This window comes from Cyanistes caeruleus, chromosome 1 (genome assembly GCF_971803275.1).
Source record: "Cyanistes caeruleus chromosome 1, bCyaCae1.hap1.1, whole genome shotgun sequence".
Taxonomy (NCBI): domain Eukaryota; kingdom Metazoa; phylum Chordata; class Aves; order Passeriformes; family Paridae; genus Cyanistes; species Cyanistes caeruleus.
The window spans coordinates 49455674-49474790 of record NC_141701.1 but is presented as its reverse complement, the minus strand read 5'-3'; the positions used below and the strand labels follow the sequence as shown (position 1 = coordinate 49474790).

Here is a 19117-nt window from a genome sequence, read left to right as displayed (position 1 = left end):
TTTGTAATGGCTCTGTTATGGCTTACCAATAACATCAGGGAGGTGCTTGTGTATTAACAAGAGAATTGTGTTTATCGCTTCAGGTTCCTCAAGATGAATGGACTGGCTACACTCCACGAGGAAAAGACGACGAGATTCCCTGCCGCCGGATGCGTAGTGGCAGTTACATCAAAGCCATGGGGGACGATGACAGTGGAGACTCTGACACAAGCCCGAAGCCATCTCCAAAGATTGCTGCACGGAGAGAGAGTTATCTCAAGGCCACCCAGCCATCCCTTACCGAGCTCACCACCCTCAAGTAAGTCCATGTTCTGCTGTATCACATACAGCTTTCCATTAAGACACACATTTTCTATTTTTTTTTCTTCTCTTTACATTTTTATGTTTTCTCTGTTTGTTTCTTCTCTTTATTTCTAGCTACCAGTTCAGAAACATATTTGAACGAGTGTGTTCAGTCATGCTTATTTTTACATGGGGTTTTATTCTGAACAAGAGTAAATCTGGGAGTGCATTTCAATGGTATTCTGAAAAGGAGCCTGCACTATGAATTTGTGAGATATTTTAACCTGTTAGTGTTAAGTGAGCATCCAGGTATGTACAGTAGGTGTGCTCTTTGAATGCTTTGCTAAAATACAGCTCTGGCCTGCAAAAGCTTTGTGTAACTGTGTATTTATATATACTCACTCAACATGTAACATTAGCCCTAAAATAGTCTTTGCAACTCCAGAGAGAACCTGACATTTATTTAAAAAGAACAAAGACCATCTGAAAGTAGAGAAACCCATGTTTTCCACTCAGAATTGCACTGTATTTTGTGGAGAACCAAAAATTGATTTTTTTTTAATTGTTTATGAAAGCTTTAGCCAATAGGAATCCTGAGTTTGTGGGTTTTAAATGTCACTATTTGTTTTTCCTTTATTTGGGCCTTTTAAAAAAGCCACCCAAATTGTCAAGAAAATTGCACAAATGGACAATTTTGTATTAACATTTTATTTTAATTGATTCTAAAATGGAAAGGTCCCTTCAAGCAAGAAAATAAACTACATCCATAAAAGAAAATCGTGCGGATTTAAAATCAACAATTGTTTCTGTCTTTTTCAAAATTCTTAGCTATAATAGTGAATCATAGTTCACTGGGCCAAAAATAACCCAATTTTGGTATAACTTGCCTAAGGCTGTAGCTTTAAAATGGAGGGAAAAAAATAAAAAGGATCTCTATCTCTTCTGGTATCCATGATCAGTGACAAAAGACTCCTTCTGCATTTCCCTCATTAATTTCTTCTCCTTCCTTGTCCTTCTCCACCCCATTTTTTTCCCAGAGACCTTATCTGAGAAACAGATTTTAGAGAAAACCATTTGATCCTTGTTAAGACTGTCATGCTCTTGACATCAGTGATGAATAGACCAGCAGAACAAAGCAAGCTTACTGCAGCCTGCCTGACTTTGTCTCAAGGGAAGCCTGGGATTGCTTCTTCTCTGTCTTTCCATTAGTGTCCAAAGGAGAGAGCAATCTCATTTTCTGCAGGGATTTTCATAATCCAGCTGGCTTTTGTTCAAGGGATCCAGTGATTCCTTTCATAATCCAGAAGACTTTACCACATCCTTTCCCGAGAAAAACTCCTCCTGTGAGATCAGTTATTGCAACCTCTGCAAGGTGAACAAGAATGTTATTTACCACCAGAAACTCCATCCAGCCATGCTTCGTTTATGAACACACAGCTTATTCTTTTTGAGTTTTTAGACGCATGCTTCCCAGAGTTCCATGGTATATGTGAAGCACTAAATCCATGTATTTTCTCTTGGTCATTTCTGTTCTCTGTAGATACAAGGTTTGCAAAAAATACAGATTTATGAAAAATCAAAAGTCCTGCATATCACTGTTCACCTGTGGAGGATGTCAGACCAGAGGCAGCAGGCAACAGAAGCTTTTAGCTTTCAAGTCATTGTAATGCCACAAAGTGCTTGTATAAAAACTTAATTTCCTATGTTTTTTAATCCCTTCCTATTTAGGAAAGCTTTTAGGAATGTGCCAAATTTTAAGCTGCATTCTGTAAAATTCATGTAAGTTTAAGAGCTGTACAGAAGTAGGATGTAAATCATGGGGTAGAAGAAGGAAGGGAAAATGGTAAATGGTAGTAAAACAAAAAAGAGGAGAAAGCATGAAATAACTTGCCTTTTACAATGGCTTTTCAGCAAAAACTGGGATGAAATGGAATTATTTCTTTTAATCTATGCTGATATTTTAAAGAAATATCTCTTCCTGAGAAACCTTTCACTTTCAGAGACAATTTGTATAATACATAATTATGCAGTGCTTTCATTACTTTCTGCTGAACATGATAATTTCTGGGGGTTTTATAAGAAACAGCTGAGTACTTGCCCTGGGAATTGAAGTCTTCTGTTAAGCTAGGTCTTTGTTTGCAGACTTCTTCATACTTCCTTAATAGTGTGACTTGACCTTCACAATGACACTAGTTTTTCATCCCATGGCTACCCTGATTACTCCGAGAGCTGTGTTAGAGTTTTTGCAGGTGTGTTGGACAGAGACTAAACTAGGGCCCCTAACTCACTGAAAGTAGGTCATCAAGCAATTGTGTGATGTGTGATAACAAGTTATTTCCTTGGCTTTCTGTTGACTTCGGTTCAATTTGCACCTGAATAAGAGCTTTGTGGAAATGAGCCAAAGGCTGCTCTAGGCAGCAGGCAGCCTTTTACTTTCACTAGTGGACTTTCTAGTTGACCTCGAAGGGTATTATTAACACCCTAAAGCTGAGTGGTATTTCACTCCTTTAATTATGGGTTTTTTCTGTCCATGAAGAACAAATCACGCTGTGAAAGCAGTGTTTCTACAGCAGTTATTGTCAGGGATCTTACTGATGCATTTCTTTCTGCTACTCCCTTTCTCAGTTTGCTGTATGTAGTCCCTAGTTGCCTGCACTTTCATCTCTGGTAAAGCAAACAACTTAAAAACATGTTCCCTTTTGCTTTCACTGTTGTTTTTGAAGGGATTTTTCATCTTTTGGGACTTTTCCTCTCTGACTCCTTTAAGTCTAATATTGGTCCCACAACCCACGCTGTTCCTCCCACCTACCTACCTACCATTGCTCATGCGCCTACTCTTCTAGAAAGTATTTTCACTATTACCAATGTTTCTTTTTATATAAGGAATAACCTTTGAACAGCACAACTGTGTCATATCTTCTTTACATAATACAAATGTATTTTCCTGGTTTTGCCGAGGACTTTTTCCCTGCCGTACTGTACAATCTCCCTCCTACAATTTTCCTCCATTGCCATGGTTTCCATGTGGTTACAGCACATGTGTCAAATGCTGTGGTACCATTCTGGATAAAGCACAGCTTGCTGTGATTTTGAAATACACACCTCCGCTGCTGCATTCTCATTATCCTATCAGGAAGTAAGCAGATATTTTTTTCTCTGTCTTTGCTGGCAGTATGCTCTTGGTGTTTAAGCTTTCACAGTCTAGATAAACTGATTCAGCTGGAAAAAAAAGGTGGTATTTTCTTGCCATTCCTAAAAAGTGGCAAAAGTTTAGCTTTCACGTGTCAGCAAATTGAAAATGGACTGGTTAGCAAACTTCTAAAGAAGATGCAGGTGACAGATAACTGACAATCCTGTTACAGCTGAGCTTGATTCAGGACATATTCCTTCACTATTTTATATCTGTGTTGTTTATATTCAGCATGGTTTTTGCTGGGATAAAAAGTATGCAATTACATTGCTGCCCACGTGCCAACCTGTCACCTCCAGTTCCCAGTAACTCTTAAATCCATTGGCCAACTATATCTGAGTTTACTAGAGAAACTGCAGCCTGAAAAATAGGAAGTTCCAGAAAGCTTTATCAAGATCTGTAGCTGGATAAGGTAAAGAAGGATCTGCAGCCATCCCATTTGTTCTTTTGAAGGACTATGGGCAAAGTAGCTGATGGGTCAGCACAAGGAATAACATGATGGCAGCATTTTCCCAGCCTAAAAAGATAAGGAATATGGAAAGGACTGGAAAACTTGGAGGACAAGAGGGCTGAGAGATGGATCCTGTCACCACAGGTTTCCTACTTCATTTTCCCCCTTTCCTCTTCTCTACTGCAGGCACACTCAGTGCTTAAAATACAGATTCAAGTTATGCTTCTTAACTCATTATTGCTGCTATTGTGGGGACTTCATCCATTTGAATGTTTTATTTGGTTTTTCATTTTGTTTTGTGGGGTTTTGTTTGTTTGTTTGTTTGGAGGGGGGTTTTGTAATGTATTACAGAACTTAATGGTAATTTGTAGACATGGATTTTGTGGTAAATACAGTTGCAGAGTTTTTCTTTTGAACCCATATTTGAACACAAACTTTTTCTGTACTCTGTGATCACTAGTGAATTGAAAATTTTAATGATCTTGATATTTTGTAGATGCATTTGTAGAATTTATGTAAAAAAGATAAAAGGAAGAACAGAAATGAGGTTTTTTTCTTAGCAAATCTTTATTTTCAAGGTATTTTACTGGCCATATGATGTTTTTCCAGTCAGCTGTGATTAGGAGAAACTCAATTATAAGCACCAAAACCCCTTTTTAATGCACACCAAATTTCACCACTGATGATGAAGAGAGTATGTAAGCACATAAGCATTAGACTTTTCTCCGTTTTATCCCATGGTAAAGAATTTTTCTATATAAACTCCATCATAGCTGCATCTGTTCCTGTGATTTACTGAATAGATGACTTAAAATAAACCAAACAGTTTCTACCTTTAAAGTTTATCAGAGACATTCTAAAAAATAGTATCTCAAAATAGGGGCACATTATTTGTTTACACCCATGTTTATATTTTTATGTGGTAATACAAATAAAGTACTTTCTACTTATATGTTTATGGGAATCTGGAGACAAAATTGCTTTGTAAACCAATTCACAATAAATTATCAAGATCAATTAAATGGTATACTCTGTTAGCAAGCTTAGTAACAGTGACAAGAGCAATGAGAAAGAGATTTATACATCCTGAACTCAAACTTTCACATCACCTCACTGAGAATTAATCAAGTCAGTTCCAAACCACCAAGCTGGAGTGTTGACTCCAACCCATATTACTAACCAAATCTTAAAGAGTTGTAGCACCAGCTCTGCTAGGATGACTTGGAAGGAAAATCAAACCACTACATCGTTACTTAGTATAAGACATATTTCAAGATAGGAAATTCCCTGGTCCTGGTAAAAGTGGTCCTTGGGAAGTGTCTGCACTGAGGGAAATTATGAGGGTTGCATGGATAATTTTAGCCTGAAACAGTGCCCAGGCTGTTCTGTCATTTGAGCAAACTGAAGCTGATGTCCTTACACTACACTTCACCATACGGCACATCATAAATCCTTAGGTATGAAAACCATCCCAGTCTTGGGAATGAGTGCCTATTTACTTTAAGATGTTTCTATATTACTATAATATACTCCAAAATATAAAAAAAAAATAAAAAATAAAAAATTACATATAAACAAAGAACACTTCTTTTTTCCTTTCCTTTCCTTTTTTTTCTTTTTTTTGTCTTTTTTTTTTTTTTTGTCTTTTTTTTTTTAAATGAGATGGTGGCCTCATTCTGCTAAAGGGATCTGATCCAGATCACAGATGGGGGAAGGGAGAAGAAATACTACATTTTCATTATGGTGAATATTTTTAGACACATGCAGGGAAGCTTGTTAATTTTCTTTCTTGCTGAGCGACTTCCAATTAGGGAACAATGACTTTGCTAATTAGTACAAAAGGGATAAGTCTGATTAATATTTTACTAGTGTTTTACAATATGTTTTCAGTACCGTTTGTGTAATTGTTTCATGTTGTAGTCTCTTTCATTTTTATCAAACCTGTAGCTAGCAAAGAAATTGTTTCCATGTTCCTTGAGGTGTGTTTTGTTTCTTTTCTTGAACAGGGAGATTTTTTTAATTTTGTACTAAAGAGAGAAGAATCTCCATGAGCTTTGGACATGCAGCCTAAGGAACAGTATTCTGGAACTATTACTGGCCTAGGTCGTAACTTTCCCAGCTCACATTCACTGATGCATGATATATTACTTAACCTTTTATTCATACTATTGCAATCCATTCTCTCTTCTCTCTGAAATTAGGAAGAAGCTGTTGGACACATTTCTCACTTTTCAGACTTGTGTGTCAAGTATGATTAAGTTCAGTGAATAATTTCTAAGTCACAAAAAATTCTAAAGGCAAAACAATGAAAAATATATTTATTTTGATGTAGTAGGTGGGCATACTTTGGGAGCCAATTATTTCCTTATGGCAGCTGACATCTGTTTTGTGTATATGATATTGAAGGAGGAGAGGATATTGATTTATTGGAGGATGTTGGAGCTTTTAATGAACAGTTGTTAGTGATGGATTTATAAAACAGATTCAGTCATTTAAGGCTTAGTATCACTGATGGGCATGAGAAATCTTGTGCCACATACACAGAGGTGTGGATGCCTTTGCAGCACAGAAGTGAACCAACAATTGTCTCTGGAGACAGTACATATGCTCTGTTGCATCCATATTACCATATTTGTATAAATATTATCTCTTGTTTCTCTGAGATGAGAAGTGAAAATTTTGTTGTAATCTGTGATGTATTCTATTGTTATAGTTCCACTTGTACTTTTACCTGCTGAAATTTGAGGCAGTCCTACTGTTACAATAAACTTTCATAAGACTATCCAAAAAATCATAGAATGGTTTGGGTTAGATGGGGCTTTAAAGATCATCTAGCTCCAACCCCCCCACCGTGCACAGGGACACCTTTCACTAGAGCAGGCTGCTCAAAGCCCTGTTCAACAAGGTCTTAAACACCTCCAGGAATGTGGCACCACAACTTCTCTGGGCAACCTCTTCCCATGTCTCACCACAGGCACAGTTAAGAATTTCTTCCTAATATCTAATCTAATATCTAAACTTGGTGGTTTTTTTCAATTTGAAGCCATTCCCCCTCGTCCTATCACTACATGCTCTGGTAAAATGTCCCTCTCCAGTTCTCTTGTAGGCCCCCTTTAGGTACTGAAAGGCTGCAATAAGGTCACCCTAGAGCCTTCTCTTCTCCAGGCATAAACATTGGCAAAAAAAGGAAAAGCCTATAACTTTTCTAGCCAAAACATGATTTTTTTGGTATTACTATAGAAAAATTTTGGAAGTCATTAATCTGTAAAATAAAAGCAGCAACCTCATTTAGATGATTGTCTTATTTGCAGACATGAAAATCCTTGTCCTGTGTCTAGTCTTCTGCTTCACTTTTCCACAAGATTTAGCTTTATATGTAACATAGCTACAGAGGAAAGTTAGGACTTCCAACATCCTAGCTTCTCTCAATTAAATTCTAGAAACATTTCTTCATTTTACAACAAATGATGTTGATGAATGCAAGGTAACACTGTTGTCTCTTAGAAGCAAAGCCTATTGTACTTTATGTATCAAATGGGCACTCCTAGGGCTTGTGTTAAAAAAAACCAATTATAATTACTGAACCAAAATGTGTTTTTCACATCCATCTCTTTAGTGTATAGTCTTTACAGAGCCAACATGCATGTTTGTGTGCAAAACCGGTCTTCTTTATTTTATTTTTAGCCCTACTTCTTCCCACATACTTAAAATGCTGCCTCAGAAAGGGAATTAATAATGTCCAGTGGAGACAGGGAAAAAAAAATAAAAGACTGCAAAGGCGTATACAGGGTATATGTTATGAAAATTTTCTGAGCAGTAATGATAGTTAAGCGTGGGAGTTGATTGCCAAAAGAAATCACTTCACTGGACATTTTCAAGAAAAGGGTAAAAAAATGTCTGTCAGAACAAATTTAGGTATTTCTGATCCTCCTTTAGGGTGGAAGGAGGGACCAAATGACCTCTTGAAGACACTTCCAGACCTATTTTTTTTTGATTCTCTGTCTGTCTTTCTCAGGCTGTTGAATATACCCACTATAACTGTTCTTACTTCCTTTTCTTAACTTATTTTTCAAATGTAAAAATAAAACTCTCATCAGGACCGAACTATTCCTGAAGGCCTGCTGTTGAACAGTAAATATAGATATCCCACCCACAGCAGTGCTGCGCAATTCTTTCATGTTCTTTAAATGTTATTTCATTGCTAGCGTTTTGAAATCATGTTCCCACCGCTGCCAGCCATACCATGCTTGACCCTTGGTATGTGATCTCGTACTATCTGGTTTAGTTTGCTGAGGGGAGCTCAGCTGATGTATTGAACCTGCCATGCAGAAAATTCACAGGCATAAAAAGAGATGTGCGTTTGCAAAAAAAAATCAGTCTGCAGTCCTTAATGTTCTACATAACAAGACAAGCAAACAGGCAACAATAATTAAGTTAATTATTCATAATAATTTTCTATTCTGCTCAGCTAGAAGTGCAATCATTTTTCACTCTGAAAAGGCAAAGATCTTTCAGATTAAAAACGGAAAAAGTTAAAATAGTGTACATTGCTTTAGTTTTAATGTGAAAGTACAAGACAGTGTTTCTGCTGACATGCTTTGGGATCTTCTGTTAACCTGCATCATATTACGGTGGGAGAAGGAGAGATTAAGATGAAAAGTTGTTCTGCCTGTAAGAATAAGAGATACTATTACTATCTAAGTGATGTTGATACCCAGTCATTTGTTTCTTCTATTTTCTTGTGCTTGTATTACTGTTAAGACAGAGCAACCTTCAGCTTAATTTAGTAATTCTCTGCTGGCTTAGGTGCAAGGTAAAGGGTGGAAGCATGGGGCAGCAAAGAAAGTGTATGGCCCCTGGAATAGGTGCAGCATCAAATACCACTCTGCTCCCTGTGACACATGTGAATGAAAGTCCATCTGAAGAGACCTGTCTTTTTAAAATCTCTTCTCCTCTTAATGAATTTATAAATCTTTTTAGGCATGCGGAAATGAGGGAAAATCCTTAAAAGCTTTTTTACATTGTGCCTGCTTTCTTGCTCATTGTACACCACAAGGGCAGAGATCAATCATACAATCACTGTGTAATTTGCTGGTGTTGGGGAAAAAAATTGTTGAAAGCGCCTTTGAAGCAGCTACTGGGTTCTTATGAGTGATTTCTGTGGTTCCATCTGCAGCTGAGCTACACAGCAATTTCCCATTCCTCTCCAGAAGGGCTGTGCTACCAACCAGCCTGCACCTCAGCTGCCCAGCAGCTTTGCCTCCAGCAAGCCCAGCGACTGCAGAAAGCACTAACTGGTTCTGTCATCTCCAAATGCCAGCAACCACATCCACAGCACCCAAATCCTTCTCTTTCTTCATGTAATGTTGGGCTGGCAGACATGCTTGAGCTGTGTCTGTGCAGCTCTGCACGGTGACAGTGATGCATCATGCTGAAGGCAATCTCAGGAGATTTCAGGACTAGTATATAAATCTCTCCTGTTTTATATATGACAATTGCTATAGCAAATCTGTGCTAAGCCTTCATTACACTATGCTTGGAAGGAAGCCTTGAGAAACTACTTTTGGGAGGTAGTCCTCCTTGGGTTAGTCCTGGAAATGTTTACAGTTATTATTTATTACTTTATCACACCAAAATTGTTATGATATAGACATTTACTAAAACTCTCACAATCAGCATTTAGTACTGTCTGCAAAACAAAACTTGGAAGATGTACTATAATGCCAAATAATATAAGGTTCTTAATTAATTTATTACTTTTCCTCTTTGTTTTACAAAACTTAAAACTGCTACTTTGATTTTACTGCATTTAAAGAAATAATTTGATTCTGAACTTTGCATAAGTCTCAAAAATGAGGATAAATGCATAATGCAGAAAACTTAGGAACTCTCCGGGTGAAATGCTGTCAATGACATCAACTGAGTTGTAGCTTCATCACATAATGTTTGCAGAAGTGAAAAATTTGTATTTATAAAAAATTGAATTTTTGGGAAAACAATTTCTACTTTGAATAGGTCTTTTCTTCTCTATTCTAGTGGGATGTAACCACCATGTCATTAAACCATTCTCATGAAGCTGAAATCAAAAACGTTAGAAATCTCAGAAATGCTGGCACTGCCTTATCAATAAGGTCCAATCTAAATCTCTAGCTAAGGATTCCAGCTTTGCTCAGGATCTGTTGGACTCATGTCAACCATGTGGCTGTAAGAGCTGTGAGACAACAGGGCTTTGGCAGAGATATGTTGCTCAGACTTGTTTGAAATGCTGGTGAGTCAGACTGTTCCACTGCAGTTCAGTCATTTGCTATTGGGTAGGATGTCATTTCTGGCAAAGAGGTAACTCTGTCTATTACTTCATGTCCTCCACCACTTCCCTGCCCCCTACAAAAAGATCATTTGACTTAGGGCACAAATTAATTATTGTTTACCTGTGATGAGCAAATTTGAATTGAGATGGAGTGGATGATGTCTTCTTCATAAATGAGATGTTAGACTGACAGTGACTGGAATGAATGTCAGCACTACATCACTATGTTGTACCTTTCCTCCTTTTTTTTTAGAAAGTGATAACTTAATGTTTTTATAAACCTCAGGACTTAGCTAAGTGTCCTTTCTCTGTTAAAAGAGCTGTTTCTCTGTTAAAAGACTTGCATGAAGAACAGCACAATTACAGTCACTGTCCATTCACTCAGTGAACAAATGTCTTATAAACTATTTCAGTATTTCCACCTTCCCACTGCTTATTTTATTTCCTTTTATTATGAGTTTCACACCTTGAGAATAATCAGTATGGAGCAGCATCTTCTGCTTTTTTTTATTATAACCCTAATTATAATAACCCTTTTATTATAATCCTAATCCTCCTGCTAGAATTTCATCAGTGGTCATTTAATTATTTTTTTTTTTCACTAGTGCAGTTATTAACATCATTCTTTTGAGTCTTTCACAGTTTTTTCATGCCACAGTTTCTTGTCCTGACTACAGCCAGTCTGTTGTTAGTACTCCTGGATCCCTTTCTTTGCATCCTTGCACAGGGGAGGCGTGCAGCTTGTGTTGAAAGTGGCTCTGCCTTCCTTTGCTTTTGGTGCTCCATTGCTGCCACTGTACACGTGGTGGGTAGCTGCACTCAGTCACGCTTCAAGCTATCTTTGGAGTGATTTCCTCAGCAACTGGGTTTGCTCCCTGCTCCATTTCTCCAAACAGAAGCTGTTGCAGTGGCTCACAGCCACAGCCCAGCAGCTGAGGTGCCCTTGTCACTGGCCAGCAGTCAGGTGTCCTTGCACACTGATCCCTATGCAAACACACGTGAGTGCTGAGGAGGCTTTATCCCATCAGCTCTAATTGTTCCTTCTCCAGAGAAGCTAATCAGATTCGTTATATCTCTGTGATGACTGTGGTATCCATCTGAGTGCTTTGCCTCTGGCAGAATATGGACAAGCCTGCATTTTCTGCTGAAATTGCCTGTTATGACTATATTTCTTCCCTTGTTCTTGGAATCAGTATGTCCATGTAATGGTAGTTTGTTATTTAATGTAACTAGTTCCCCTAAGGGCAACAGCCCAAAGAATAATAAAATATTCCATTTGATGTTCATACAAACAATGAATCACCTGAACACTTATCTCTTTAAAAATAGGGCTATAGCTGGATGCTGATGTTGTAGAGATTCTTCTTCTTTTGAATGTGTTCCCAGATTATGTATTTTATTTTATGTAAGTCCTTTAAACCAGGTACAAAATAGAGTAAATAATACATAGAGGAAGGTTCTTTATTTTTAAGGAGTATGTTTAAAGAAGAGGACGAAATAAAATTGACATGTAAAGTAAACCTTAGAACTCCAAATTTAAATTTTGTGAGATTTATTTGCAAGCTTCTTTTACAACATTTTCAGCTATCAATATTCTAAAAAATCTAAACCCTTCTCATAAATAGAATATTAATATTTCTAGAGATGAAAAGTAAAATTAATCTTGTTTAGTAGCCAGAAACAGGTAAAAGTTTACTTCTGGGTTGAATCCTACAGTTTCTATTGTGCTATCCTATATTTCACAGTTACTCTCTCAATGCCTCTGTGATGGCCAGCACTGAAGCCAGCCTGTATGGGAATGTTAGATGTGATCCAGGTCAGATCTGAGTAATAAATGTAAATCTCTTGCCCTTCTCCTGTGGCTACCCACTGTCCCCAGTAAAGGCCTGAGATATCCATTGGGATGGCATTGTGCTCCGTGGGGAGGTATGTACCATTCATGAAATCAACAGTAGTTTTTCTCCCCAGGGCATGAGTCTTAATAGGAATAAGACACATAAAAATGGTTCTTGACTGTTTCTCTGACAGTCCTTGGGGATCCTATGCAATTGGGATCTGGGTCCTCAGTGCTGGATTCTGCAGTGGGTTGTGTAAATGTCTCAAGTGTAGCATTTCAAATCTATTGAGGTTTTTCTTCTCCCCTGGACAAAGTTGATAAGAGGTTTTAAATGTCTGCCTCCTACCCAACACAATGGGATGATAACTTCTGCCATGAATTAATCAAGCTGCTTGTTAAAAAAAACATTATCTTGCCACTCTTCTTCCAAGGCCTTTTGATTTCAGACAAATTTAACTGCTTTATATTCCATAAAAATGATACACTAAGGTTAATTATAGTTCAGGAGCACTCTAAGGTATGATTTTACTGCGTGGTGTTTCTCTGGTCAGAAAAGAGCCTGAGGGGTGCACCTGGAACAGAAAGCCTGGCTTGAATTGTTCCCCTATGGAAGGGGAGGATCAGTTGAGCAATTAAAATGAAGGACTGAAATTGCAAGGCTCTCAGGTATCGTGCCCCTTTCTCTGCCAGAGGGGAGCAGAGCGGTGGGAGAGTGTGGCACACTGTGCTGTGCCTGCACAGCAGGAGCTGTGCCCTGGGGAGCAGGGGCCGAGCACATCCCGCTGCTGCTGTTCCCTTCCTGGCCACTGTCCAAGCACTGCTGTCCGTGTGCCTCCAGCTCGGGGCAGATGTGCACCTCCTATACATTGGGTTGTCACCAGGATTGATTCACTACAGTCAGTGCAGAAATTACAGAACCTTCTAAAGAGGCTGTAGAGATGGTATACAGTCTGTGTTAGTCATTGTCCTCTTGCTCTTGGCTTCTGCTTTGTGCTCCTGTTTAGTGGCAGCATTTTCTAGTGCTCACTGAGATGTCTGGGAAGAGCCCCACCATACTGCGGGAGCAGTGAGGCACAGCATGGGGAGAAGAAAATAAATCATCCTTGTGCTTCCCTGCCAGAGGAAGAACTGCAGAGGCTGGCAAAGCCCCACCAAGGAATAAAAGGGTCAGTTCTTGTAGTTCCTCCTCAGCTGTGCTTCCCTTCTCTCCTTCCACCTGCTGCACATCTTTGCTCTCTCCCTGTGCCATGTGAAAGCCCAGAGGGGAGCAAGCTACTCCCAGCAGTAGCACTAAGTAATGCTGCATTCTGCTGTCTCTGTTGAAATTCATAGGTCTGATCTTTTTCTAACTTGACAGACATCCCATCTCTTACCACCATGCAGCCCACACCCACTGCTAACATATGTCCTAGAGGTGGCTCAGATACTCTCACAGGGGGCATGCTGCCCTTCAGCTGGCTGTACATCTCCTCTTCCCTCCACGACCTGCCCACATACGCTTACGCACAGCTTCCCACTCACTTCTCTATAAATTTTCTTTTATTTTTTACGCTTCACACTATAGCAGAAGGGAATCTTAAAATGCCTTCTTTTTCTTTTTCTTTTTTTTTTTTTTTTTTTTTTTTTTTTTTCCATAGGGAAGGCCTTTAGAGCTAGGAAAAGATATTTTAGTACTTTTCAGAGCTTGAGCTGCCATGGTATGCTCTGCGAGAGAAGCAAGCACACCACACACTGAAAATCACAGTCTGGTTGAGTAGAGGGGGTTCCCACTGTATGCTCTGTGTGTGACTATTCCTGGAAAACCTGTGAATTTTCTGATTAAAAGCCATTTGGAAGGCTGTGGGAAAGATTTGTCTCTGACATACTGTCTCCTGATTTCTCCTCTTTGAAGAGGGTTGACAGCAGCACCAATGGTTCTACACTGATGACAGCCTAATTGTCTAACAAGAGACAGGTACAGTAAAACCCACAAGGGCTAGAGAAGGAGCAGTTTTCTACTTACATCTGAATCTCTTAGTGCACTCAAAACTAGGTTATCCATGAGCTTTCCGCAGTCTTTTCTTTTTATGAAAAAGTTTTTTCTGCTTAGTTTAAGCTTACCTATTTCCTGTTTGGAAAGACAGAACTGGGCCTGCTAAGTTTGCAGAATTAGTCTTAAATTGAGGAAAAAAAAATGTGACTCAGATTTTTCCATTGACAGACCTCTAGCAAAACTCTAAGATTTGACCTGCTAAACATCTAGCAATTACCTATCTCGTTAAGTACTTGCTTTTCTTCAGATAAAAACAACTTTTTAATTTTACTTAGCATTTTCCTCTTACTGAATATCTTATCAGTGAATAGTGAATAGCTCTACACACAAAACCCTGCTTCACATATCCAAATTGCTTCCTTCCTGCTATAAATGGATGTTTAGCATAGTAATCTGGAGTGAAAAAGCTCAAGATTAGCAATGCAGCCACTGAGAGTGTGTTATTGTGTTGGGCTTTTCTTTGGTTTCTACTTTCAAATAGCTTTATTCCTGAAGAATATGGAAGTTACATTTTTAGCAAGTTGCTAGTTTATGTACAGGAGGAAAATACCTCTTTCAACCCCAGTACTGACCTGCCCTTTCTAGTTACCAAGAAAAATACTTTGAATCACAAAAGGCATATAAAAAAGCTTTAAATCCTACAATTTTTGTTAATGATATGCTGAATGCTATGAAATTAAATTGCCTTATGGATCCTAATTAATTGAAAATCAGGTCCACAATTCATGTGGGCTATAAAAATCAGAATATATTCCTAAGGAGACGTGCAGATTCTCTTTTTATATGTTTTCTGTTTCCTGAGCCCTTGAACTTCGTGTTTGTGTGCTTTCTTCACCAACTGTGAAAGCTCGGTATTTTTTTCCTTTAGCTGGAAAGGTTTTGCAAGCCTCATGAGATGAGCTTTAAGAAAAACATAATGAATTGTGGAAGCATAATGAATAGCAGTCATTGGCAGCACTAGATCATTCCTCCCTCTAGTGGCTGGCTGGCTCCAGTGACAGAACTCTATTAAAACATCTTGAGGAATTATTCCCTCAGTTTAGCTACTGTGAACTTACTTTTTCAGGCTAGCATTCTCCAGCTCCCTGCCTGCTGGGTAATCCATGGTGCCTCTGTGTACACATCCGTGACTGTGTTATGTGACCAGGCTTTCAGTTTTTCAAGGTCACCTCTACACTGTTCTCAAGCTTTTTGAATCCCTTCTGTACATGTTATTATATGATTCCCAGTAGCAGTCAGGTAAAGAAGGCTGACCCAGTTCTATTGCATTTCTGCGGTCCAACATGGTGATTTATCACAGCTGATCTCTGATTGAAAAGGTGATGAATTTGGAGCAGCTCAGCTTGTCTAGCCATGGTGCAACACTGTGTTTAGACAGTGAGCAGGACACCAGTGCTTCTTCTGTCCCCTTGGATGTGTTAGTGCATGCCCATACAACAGCAGGCAGCTCAGGTGTGTCCACGTCATTAACAACTGACCCATCCCTTCCTGGATAGTTCCAGAACATGTAAAGCTGCTGCAGAGTTGAAATGCTCAACCTAATTTTGCTAAGCTTCAACCCCCCATATATGCTTTTTTGGAGAGACAGAATTCAATGGATTGACAAATTGGCCCTTACCTGACACATCACAAGAGAAACCAGAGTCCCAGGACACTGAGCAGCCCTTCAAAGGTGGCATCCCACCTGCACACAAAGATGTACTGCTGTTCAGTCATCACACAAGTCTCTGCCCTGGTGATCCTGACAAGAAGAAATGGATTAATGTTATCATAATGTTGTTGTTTTCCTAATCAAGGTGGCAGAGCAGTAAAAATACCTTCTGTATACACAACAGCCATTTAAGGAAAAGGATATCTGAGGAAAAGGGTACTTACTCATACAAAATTAAATTATGGGCAAATTTCTCAGGGCAAAATTCTGGCCCTCCTCATAAGAGTTGCCAGGCTTTAGAAAGTAATACAGGTTTCATTACAATTTATTTTAAATTGACATTTTAGGCATTAAACTTTTCAATAGGTTACTGAAGTTTTATTAGGCTGGAGTGCTTTTCAAGCAGTTCTGTCATACTACAGCAAAACCACTGACCTGAGATGATATCAAATCCATACCAATCACCATCCATAGTCAATAATGGTTTTAATCAGAAAATATACTTCTTCTCAAGTACCTTTTGACCATCTGTAGTGGTTTAGATTTGCCAATTTGAGGTTCCCAGCCAATGCACCAAATAATGTGGTGGGTTTTAGCGCTGGCTAAAATCACCAGGGTACTTACTCATTTCTTGCTGTGAGATATGGATTAGGAGAAGGGCAACACAGGCTTAAAACTTAAAAGGTGTAAAGAAACTTTATTAACAGGACTACAAGAATAAGAAGCATCAGAATAAAACTTCCAGAACACCTTTTCCTCCCCGTGCCCAACTTTTTCCCTTCCCAAATGACCACACAGAGACAAAACCTGGCATGTTAAAGCAGTACTACCTATTCAATAGTTTAGATGAATAGTTTTTATCTAAATAGCTTTCATCAGTTCTTGTAGGGAGAGGATTTTTCTCTTGTCATGTCATGGAGACTTCTCCACAAGAAACAGTTTTCTCTTGGCTTTTCATTTTCACAAATAGCAGCCGCCCAGGCAAAAAGTTGTTTTGTGAAATTCCTTCCATTTCACAGCCCTCCTAGAGGTGTGTCCATGGGCCATGAACTCATGGGGTATTATTTTAAGGATGAGTTGTTCAGAGGCAAAGGTTTTCTTCATCTGTCTCTGTGATCATCTCTGGGAACAGAGGTTGTCTTCTTCTCTCCCTGGATGCAAAGGGTCTTCATCAGCTCTCATCTTTCTCTGTTCAAGCGTCTCATGGGATCACAGCTACTCCAACATCTGCTTGGCTTCTTCATTGGATGCCTCTGCTCAGATCTACAGTTTGAATACTTCATCCCCCCATACTCTTTTTCATTAATTAAAGAAGATATTTCAGTATATCACTGTCCATCTCCATGGCCCTACCAAAAGAATATTTCAGCCCATTCTGCATCTCCTCATCCTCCTTCCGTCTGGGGCTTGACTCTTTTCTTTACTGACCTTGACGTTTCCATGTTGTCTTTCTACCTGTCGTCACTCTGTCCTTTTCTCTCCCTGGGCAGAGGAACAAGGTCTGCAGGTCTCATCTGTGCAGTGAAAGGGTCAATATCTCACCCAACGCCACGGCGGTCACGGTGTTGGATTTCAGGCCGCGCTGGGCCCCTCCCTCTGCCGGCAGCCGCTGGGAGAGGTGGGCAGCCCTGGCTCGGCCTGGAGCTCTCTGTGCAGGCCGGGGCAGGGGTGCTTTAGTGTCGGTGAGATGTCAGCAGCCATGGCCCAGCCCAGCCTGGGACTGGGGTCCCACAGCCTCCATCCCCTGCCCAGGAGCCGCTGGGGTCCGGCCCGGCCTTCCCCAGGCCGCACAGGCCATGGGGGAGAAGGGCCGGCCTCACCAGAGCTCTGCTACCTTTCGAGGCCAGAAGCAAAGAGAAAGAGCTCCCAGCCTTGTGGTTTTTAAAATGTGGAATTCACAGAGGTGGATCTAATTTCTCAATGGTGCAAAATGTTGTCAGTTCTCAGAACTGGCCAGCTACTGGCCTGTCTCAGGCAGAGAGGAAGCTCACAGCTGCTTCTCTCAAAGAAATCACTTCCGTGGGCAGTTTCTTACTTTTCTCCAAATGTCAATCAATGTGAAACCACCACACCACTCCAAACATCCTTGAGCCTTGATTAACCAGGTATTCTGCTTTATATACAATATCAGCCTCTGGGGCTGAAGATCACTATTTCAGTTGTTCTGTGACCTTAGCTTCCCATAATACAATAAAAATTTGGTGCTGCTATTCATTTCCATCAAAGAAGCTCAGTTATGTTTGCTGACTTTAGTTCAGCATCACAAAGCCACCTACAGCTACAGAGGTGCTGTAGGGAAGTATTAACACACCTGTCTTCTGAGACTGAGGGTTTATATGGCTTCTCCTCCAGGTCACACAGCAAATTTCAGTCCACACTGAAATCTGAAACCATGAACCACCATCAATTTCCTGTAATGTTCTTTTAAATGTCAGTAGATGGTATTTATCCAGAAGAATCTAGAGGGGTTCTGGGGGGCTGTTTTTTTGTTGTGCTGAGGTTTTTTTCTGTTACAGTGTTTTAATCAAAAGCTTAGATATCCAAATGTTTTATTCTTCTGAGCAGGACCAAAGGCCATCTTCAGCTTCACCATATATCCTTCATCATAATATACCATGTATCTTATGTTCTGAGAAGAAGAGGGGTTGTTTTCTTAACTTATTCACCACATGTTTGTTTTGTGCTTTAGATGGGATAGAGAGCACACTATAAATCAGTAAGGAACTAGCTTTATCCCTTTCAATACAAACACAGACATCCACACTTTTTTTAATTTTTTTTTTTAACTTTATATTTTCATTGGAAAAGAGAAGTGTACTAATTCAGTAAACCATATCTTTTAATTCCAAGTATAGAAATTAAATTCAAATAAATATTTGGAAATACATAAGAATGCCTACTGTTACAGGTCAAGAAGTCACACGACTTCCTCAGGAGTTAAGGCTTTCTTCCTTTAAAATGAGCTGCACAACCCTTTTGAAGTTCCACAACTCTGAAGGGCATCCACTCTCTGGAAGTATTTTTTACATTCTCATTGCCTCCATCTGAATTATTGTACTTGACACTGACAGTGTGGTGAATGGCATTACAACTGGTTGTCCATTCCTTTACCAACAAACCCACATAAATGTTTCAGGATATTTCTGGTTCAGGGGATTAAAAAATACCTATTTTAAAGATTTTCAAAAAAAAAAAAATACCTTTCAGTCCCAAGCAGGATTTTACATTATTATGCAGATTTCTTGAGATATTTATTTCATTGTTTTTCTCATGCTCAAAAATAAAATTTGTTCTACTTCATCAGGATTTATTCTGTACAAGTTTGGCCCAACAACAGCCTATAACACAGGAAGCATATGTTGGGTTT

The 19117-nt window shown here is 39.3% G+C and overlaps 1 protein-coding gene and 1 long non-coding RNA gene across 24 annotated transcripts in view; one reads left to right on the top strand and one right to left on the bottom strand.

The window, feature by feature from the left end:
* DLGAP1 (DLG associated protein 1) overlaps nucleotides 1–19117 on the top strand; it is a 401340-nt gene that overhangs the window by 280747 nt on the left and 101476 nt on the right. For all 23 annotated transcript variants that reach the window (XM_086891436.1, XM_086891366.1, XM_086891464.1 and 20 more), the window contains one exon: nucleotides 84–298. In XM_086891436.1, coding sequence (XP_086747562.1) covers nucleotides 84–298 — 215 coding nt within the window. The remainder of the gene's footprint in view (nucleotides 1–83; nucleotides 299–19117) is intronic.
* Nucleotides 13600–18094, bottom strand: LOC111924965 (uncharacterized). Its single transcript, XR_002861955.2, has 2 exons — nucleotides 16581–18094; nucleotides 13600–15840 (listed from the first exon to the last, which is right to left on the bottom strand). It is a non-coding gene; the product is annotated as an uncharacterized LOC111924965 (long non-coding RNA).